Below are 7,837 nucleotides of genomic sequence, written 5' to 3' on the forward strand. Positions count from 1 at the left end.
ATTTCAGCAGCATAACACGGGAAGAAATTATTGCACAAAGGCATTACAACCTCTACACGACCATTTGTTCTTGCACACCAGATCAGTTTTTGGAACTCGTCCAAATCACTACAAAGGCAAGCAAGCAGGCTCACCGTTCACCACAACTCCCAAAAGAACAACACTAACACAATCTAGCTAAGAGGATGAACCTAATAGTTGATACGTCTCCAACGTATCTATAATTTATGAAGTATTCATGCTATTATATTATCAACCTTGGATGTTTTATATGCATTTATATGCTATTTTATATGGTTTTTGGGACTAACCTATTAACCTAGAGCCCAGTGCCAGTTTCTGTTTTTTCCTTGTTTTAGAATATCGCAGAAAAGGAAAACCTAACGGAGTCCAATTGACCTAAAACTTGACAGAGCTTATTTTTGGACCAGAAGAAGGCCACGGAGTCAAAGAGTTGGGCCAGAAGAGTCCCGGGCTGCTCACGAGGGTGGGGGGCGCGCCCACCCCCTGGGCGCGCCTCCCTGCCTCGTGGACAGCCCGGAGACCCCCTTGACTTTTTCTCGACGCCAACACCTCTCATATATACCCAAACTTCCAGAAGGAAACCTAGATCGGAAGTTCCGCCGCCGCAAGCCTCTGTAGCCACGAGAAATCAATCTAGGCCCTCTCCGTCACCCTGCCGGAGGGGGCCATCATCACCGGAGGCCATGGAGGAGGATCCCGGAGGGGCCATCATCGCCATGAAGGCCAAGGACCAGAGGGATAACCTCTCCCCATCCAGGGGGGACACTACAAGAAATATGTCAACTTGTCACCCTCACTATTGGCCGCTGAAAGGTCATAGTTTTTCATTTGCGACCTCTTTGTGACCAAAAACAGAAGGTCAAAAGCTGGCAGTCATAAACTGAAATTAGCGACCTTCTCTGTGAGAAGGTCGTAGACATTTACGACCAAAACAGAAGGTCGTTGAACCCATGACCTTTTGTTTTGGTCACTGGCTGTCTTCCCAGGCCATGTCGGATCTGACGTGGCAATCTAACGTGGCAAAATTGCGACCAATTGAAAAGGTCACTGACAAGATTCAGCCCGGTCCGATTCGGTGTTTTACATGGGCCGAGCCCATTAATTTAGCCTATTTGTGTTTTTTTCCATCATTTTTTGTTGGGTTCATGGGCCTGGCCCATTTTATTTTCTAGGACGTAGCCTTCTATAATTCATTTCTTTTTGGGCCTCGGCCCTTTTACAATCCAATCTATTTTGGGCCTCCACAACATGCATTTAGAAGCTTCACATCACAAGGGCAGATGGCTATTCCAGCTTACATCTCAACATGTACGTATGTATCCAAACCATTTCATTTCTTTCAACACAAAGGATTCTTTCAACAGCCACAACAGTAGACAGTAGATACATTCAATAGAGACTGAATTAACATAGAAATGAAGCAACAATGGGCAGACCGAGTACAGGAACTACAACTACATGGGACTACGGCTACCATTTCTATTTCTACACGCTTGCAAGAGAGGGAGGGACTACCAAGGAGCTAAACTAACAGTGGCGGAGCTAAACTAACAGCGATCATCCATCATTAATCAGTGACAGTAGCAATGAGTGGCAGCGGCGACGTTCGAGAGACACCCTCCCCCTGCTGCTGCTTGGTGTGCTTGCTACTGCTTGGTTTGCTGCACCACTAGCCGCCCTGCACACAGCAAGAATTTTAGCTTTACATAAGGTTTACAAGAACAGGACCTTGATACATGAGATTGACATTCACAAGCTATTTGCATTTATATTTAGAACTGCGTCACACCATTTACATTACTAGTTATGTATTGACATACTTATCTAAAAGAACATATATAGAATATGCATGGCACAAGTGCAGGTCCTAGTTACTGGCTACACATGTAACACCAATAAAATGGATAGAACAATAATGGGAACAACTCCAGATTACACACAAAGCTCCATCCATAGTGCCGGCTATGGATAAAATCATGCACACTCCCAACAGAACTTAGTCACACAGTATAATTCTGACTATACTATAACCAGAGAACTAAAGATTGTCACACATTATAATTCTGACTATAATATAACCAGAGAACTAAAGATTCTACGTACTTAGAACTCAACTAATAAGTGAGAATGATCTGATTGTATGCAAATAATCTTTTTTTATTTGTTTATATTACTAAAGCAGACATATCTTCCTTTATGTGAAGAAGTCTGCTTTCTTCTTTAGTTAGTATAGTAATCGTTCCATGCAAATCAATAGTGTATGTATGCTTGATCATGGTCTGTAGATTACACGCATAGAGGAACAGAATCCTAAACAAAATAATGTCAAACAACGGTGGGTGCTCAACCTATTTACCACACACAAGCAACACTTAAACCATAGCATGTGCATATACTTGTGTCACATCAGGGGGTTTAGAATGTACTCAATATATTCTAATAAAAAGGATTGGGAGTAGAGGGAGAGGGAGGTGGAGATGGACGTGCTACCTGTTGCGGCGGCGGTGCCTCTTGGTGGTCGTGCTTGAGCTCCTCCTAAAGCTGCTCACTAACCTGCAGGAAAAACAAGACCATGGGTGAGCTGCAGCACAGGCACATACATTAAGTGAAGATAAGGAGAAGAACCTGGAAAAAGAGAGGTGATCTGTCCTCCTCCGTCCGTGCCCCTCCTCCTCCTAAGTGCCGATGTCAAACAGCCTCCGTTCGTCCCTAGCGAGCACCATGCGCCTTGGTTGGCCATGATGCCCTTGTCCTCTGCTGCACGGATGAAAACCAAAGCATCAATATAGCTACACTAGCACATACTACAAACATGGTATCACAGACATTCTCTAATCGACTAGCACCCAAATATATACATGCACCAGTTATTATACGCTTAAGCCTCCTTAGTTTAGTGATCATTTACCCATAAAATTTTTCACCAAGGATTGCACCAGTACATCATGATTCGTTGAGATATACTAAACTACATCATCACAGGAACGACGAGCAGTTTTAGATCTTACAAACTAATGTTCCACGCATAGTCTTAGTGCTCCATCAAAGAATCAACTAAATTTTCTCTCAAGCATACAAACAAAGTTTAGGGAAAACCAAGCATGAACAAGCACTTATTGTGCAGGACACATAGCTATTTCATAATCACTCAGTGTGGATATGTTTGCTAAATGTATTTTGCACAAAAAGGTGAGGCTCCCAACAGCCCAATATTATGACTACTACAGTTCGGATTTTGATAATAAAACTGACATGTGTAATCATATAGCTAATAAAATACATGGAACAATATGAGTACATCTCCAAACAGCTAATAAATCCCATAGTACCACAAGGACATGCACTGCAGTATATCTTGCAATGCGGGTTTTTGACTTAACAGTAACATACCCTGCATAGTAGTAACCAGGGAATTAATAAATTTGAATAGAGATTCTGAAACTAAGAATTTCATATTGAAATAATTTTCCAGAATAAGATTGCAAAGCTGAAAAAGCAAGGACATCAGAGAATATTTGATTGCAACATTCCACAGGGTTGGAAAGCAGCTCGACATGTTTCTCAGACAAGAAAAACATTACAAGTAATTAATCACTGCTCCAAAACAAGAAAACATGCTACTGATGCATGATAATATTTGTGTCAAAGAGTTTCTGCAAGAAGTTACTCCTAATGCTACTGATGCAAAACTACTCCTAATGGACTGCTACAGCTATACTCCATGTACTGCTGTCCAGGAGTATTCCAATTCATCTTTTAAAAAAATGTTCAAGCACTGACTGAAAAAGGAATGCAAAAAGAGATGCAGTACCCAGCTGTACTCCAGTGGAGAGCATCCGCCCAAAAGAAAACAAAGATAATGGCTGAAAAAATTACTCCAGTTTATACTCCTCTTTTAGCAGTACAGATTATAGCTAATGCAACATCATGGGAGATGATGTCCAGGAGTATTTGCAAATGATACATCATCATGGAGTAGGATAACATGTTTTAGCAGTACAGGTTATAGAGTAAGCAAGCAAGCAATCATGGGAGCTGATGCTGCCAGTTAATATCAGCACATGACAAGACAAAAACCATGGCATCAACACAAGCATCAAGAGCATACTAACACCTAAACTGATACAAAATTGATGGAGTCCCATCCATCCATGAGAGAAGAAAGTGCCTTTGGTTGATAAAGAGAAGAGAACACTTCCTCTTGCTGGGATCAAACCAGAGGATACCAACCCATCCAGCAATTTGCAGGTTGTGTGGCTCGAAGTCATGGTGCCGGACACCACGTCCATGGCAAAAGAAATGCCCTTGCAAAGCTGGTACACCATGATCAACGTCCGCGTCCGTGAGGTGCGCCTTGGCGCTCCCGGCCTCCACGTACCTACCAAAAGACCCATTCAAAATTCAGATCACACCTACACAAGGCGAACCATTCAAATTCGAACCAACTCAAAGCAGAGCAGGACACATTGGGTACACTACAATATAGTTGAGATGCAAATACCAAGTCCTAGTTCAGTTCTACTCAAAGAGAAAGATGATGATACATATTTTAAGCTTAGGCTCCCTGTTATATTAGTCTTAAAAACAGATTGTAAGCTTGGCTGGCATGGTACATAGAGACAACACCGCTGACTTCCCTTTTTATTTGATGAGACCTGAACCAGCAAGGAGCAAGCGATACAAACAGAACGTGCAAATTGCTCCAACAAGAAGAGATAGAAAATTGCTAAACGGCACTGCAATTAGTAGCATGCACGCTATTTCCTCTAAAACATAGCAACAGTCCTTCTCCACAATGCATATTAGACATCCAGAGTGTACAGAGTAAAACAAACTAGCATCTATTCCCGAAATCGAAGACAGCAGCAGAGATGGATGCACACCCAGAGATCTGTAGCGCCCGCCCCAGTGATGGCAAACGGCAGTAGGATTTAACCAACCGCCGGATGGAGAAGAGTCTCGTACCTTGGATCCCAACGGTCGGCGACTGCAGGGGGCGGAGCGGAGTCGCAGCAGCAGGGAACGTGATGTCCCGGCGAGGGGAAGTGGGCGGGGTAGAGGCGACGCCAAGGTACGGGGCGGTGGCGCCAACCAGAGCGACTCACCATGTCCTCGCGCTTGTTCTTGAGGGCGCAGGTGATGCAGGGCCACCGGATGGCCACCGGGCGCATCCCGCCGCCGCCTCCCCCCTCGACGACTTTCGCATCCTCGCCCTCGTCATCCTCCGCGGGCAGAAGGTGGACGGGGCCGTCAGATCTTGCCGGAAGAGATGGAGGAGGCCGGTGAAGCAGGGGCGGCCAGGATCGACTGCTAGGGTGGGGAACGACGAAGCAGAGCGCACGCCGGCCTGAGCTGGTAGCTGCTGGGTTGGATCTGGAGGCCGGCGGCGGGGCTGGTTGAGAGGAGGTCTCCGCCGGTAGGTGGGATCGGGGGAGAGGATTGGATCGAATCATGGGAGTCGGCCCCCGCAGCGACAACCCACAGGAACAGCACGCGGCGACAACCCAGCCCCTGCACGGCGGCGAGGTTGGTCGAGGACGAGGGAGACGAGGGGAGAGTGAGGGCGGCGGCGGAGGTGGGTGGCGACGAGGTTCAGAGGGGTGGGTGGCGGCGACGAGGGGGACGAGGGGGATCTGCATCGGGGGAGAGGGGAGAGGATCTGAGAGGGGGGGGGGAGAAAGAAAGAAAGAATGGAGGCGGGGGGGGGGGTGGGTGGAAAATGTCCATGAGGACAGACCTAGAGTTACGGCCCGGGTGGGTTTGGGTCGTTGGATCCGAAAGCATCCGACGGTGGTTGATGTGTGATCTGCGTGATATGCTCATGGTCCAATCAGAACGCAACAAACCATTTGATGACCTTATGACCATATAAATTGGTCGTGATCGATTCAAGATAAAAAATTTCATTCCATTTTTCAGTGCTCAAAATGAGTATTTTTGTGAAAGTCCTATCAAATATTTGTTCAAATGATATCATATTTTGCACAAGTTTACATCGTGGATTTGCAAACAATATTGACAAAGGGAGTTTTTACTTCCTTTGCACGAAAAATCAATTTTCCATTTTTCGAGTGCCCAAAATAAGTTTTTTTGTGAAGGACCTATAATATATTTGTTGCAAAATTGGACCAAATCATTTTTCTAAAATACTAGGCCATATTTAATGCACAATTGACCAAATGGTTGGGTGTAAAAAGTTTTGATCCACCTCTCGTCAAAAAGACAAATTTCCGCCGATTCAGTTGGAAGCGGATCTAATTTGAACTGTAGCTGCCTTGTAGTTTGCTCTTTATTTTTTCCAAAAATCATTTCTAGGTACATAAGTATCTATTTAATCAGAGAAACACCAAAAAAATTCCAAGATTCAACCACTAGCTAGGAGTGGTTATTCCCGCCGTTTTGACCGCATTTTGAAACGGGCATAAAAAATTCAAAACAAATAAAAAAATTGGGAAACCTTCGCATTGTGTCATTATATGTGGCGAAGTTCCTAGGAAAAATAACAAACTTGTAATACGGCAATTATTTTAAAAAAGTGTTCTCAGAAACGAGCTATCACGTGTGCAGATCAATGGCTTTCAAGCCAAATGATCAATCTTATGGCCACATTCATGGCATAGTTTGTTCAAATGATCTCATATTGTGCACAAGGCTGCATATTGGAATGCCAAACAATGTTGCCTAAGGAAGTTTTCATTTTCTTTGGACGAAAAAACATTTTCCATTTTTCGAGTGCCCGAAATGAGGTTTTTTTGTGAAGGACCTCCCAAATAATTGTTGCAAAATCCAAATCATTTTTCTAAAATACTAGGACATATTTGATGCACAATTGACCAAATGGTTGGGTGTAAAAAGTTTTGATCCACCTCTCGTGAAAAAGACAAATTCCCGCCGATTCAATAGGAAGCGGGTCAAATTTGAACTGTAGCTGCCTCGTAGTTTGCTCTTTATTTTTCCAAAAATAATTTCTAGGTACATAAGTATCTATTTAATCAGATAAACACCAAAAAATTCCAAGATTCAACCACTAGCTAGGAACGGTCAAGCCCGCCGTTTTGACCGCATTTTGAAACGGGCATAAAAATTTCAAAAAAATCAAAAAATTGGAAAACCTTCGCATTGTGTCATTATATGTGGCCAAGTTACTAGGAAAAATAATAAACTTGTACTACGATAATTATTTTTAAAAAGTGTTCTCAGAAACGAGCTATCATGCATGAAGATTCATGGCTTTCAAGCCAAATGATCAATCTTATGGCCATATTCATGGCATAGTTTGTTCAAATGATCTCATATTGTGCACAAGGGTGCATCTTGGAATTCCAAACAATGTTGCCTAAGGGAGTTTCCATTTTCTTTGCACGGAAAATTCATTTTCCATTTTTCGAGTGCCCCAAATGAGGTTTTTTTGTGAAGAACCTACCAAATAATTGTTGCAAAATTGGACCAAGTCATTTTTCTAAAATACTAGACCATATTTAATGCACAATTTACTAAATGGTTGGGTGTAAAAAGTTTTGATCCACCTCTGGTGAAAAAGACAAATTTCCGCCGATTCAGCTGGAAGCGGGTCAAATTTGAACTGCGGCTGCCTCATAGTTTGCTCTTTATTTTTTCCAAAAATCATTTCTAGGTAAATAAGTATCTATTTAATCAGAGAAACATCAAAAGTTTTCCAAGATTCAACCACTAGCTAGGAACGGTCATTCCCGCCGTTTTGACCGCATTTTGAAACGGGCATAAAAAATTCAAAAAAATCAAAAAATTGGAAAACCTTCGCATTGTGTCATTATATGTGGCCAAGTTCCCAGGA

At 43.2% G+C, this 7,837-nt stretch overlaps 1 protein-coding gene across 4 annotated transcripts; it reads right to left on the minus strand.

The window, feature by feature from the left end:
* Positions 1 to 1,339: 1,339 nt before the first annotated feature.
* On the minus strand, positions 1,340 to 5,677 carry LOC109750696 (uncharacterized). Of its 4 annotated transcripts, XM_045233814.2 has the most exons (5): positions 4,990 to 5,677; positions 4,255 to 4,402; positions 2,650 to 2,781; positions 2,515 to 2,577; positions 1,340 to 1,702 (listed from the first exon to the last, which is right to left on the minus strand). In XM_045233814.2, exons 1-3 carry the CDS (start codon positions 5,661 to 5,663, stop codon positions 2,734 to 2,736), a joined length of 870 nt encoding a protein of 289 aa, XP_045089749.1. In that variant the 5' UTR covers positions 5,664 to 5,677; the 3' UTR covers positions 1,340 to 1,702; positions 2,515 to 2,577; positions 2,650 to 2,733. The 4 variants fall into 4 exon arrangements, with proteins under 4 accessions (XP_045089749.1, XP_045089748.1, XP_045089747.1 ...); XM_045233813.2 differs by having other exon boundaries at positions 2,515 to 2,781; XM_045233812.2 differs by having other exon boundaries at positions 2,650 to 4,402.
* Between the last annotated feature and the right edge of the window lie 2,160 nt (positions 5,678 to 7,837).

This window comes from Aegilops tauschii, chromosome 2, assembly GCF_002575655.3.
Source record: "Aegilops tauschii subsp. strangulata cultivar AL8/78 chromosome 2, Aet v6.0, whole genome shotgun sequence".
Classification (NCBI taxonomy): Eukaryota; Viridiplantae; Streptophyta; class Magnoliopsida; order Poales; family Poaceae; genus Aegilops; species Aegilops tauschii.

Excerpts from the sequence above, each read along its gene's own strand:
- LOC109750696 (XM_045233812.2), bottom strand. The coding sequence starts at position 5,663 with ATGCAGATCCCCCTCGTCCCCCTCGTCGCCGCCACCCACCCCTCTGAA. Across the intron at positions 4,403-4,989 it reads GCCGACCGTTGGGATCCAAG|GTACGTGGAGGCCGGGAGCG; the intron begins GTACGAGACTCT and ends GTCTTTTGGTAG.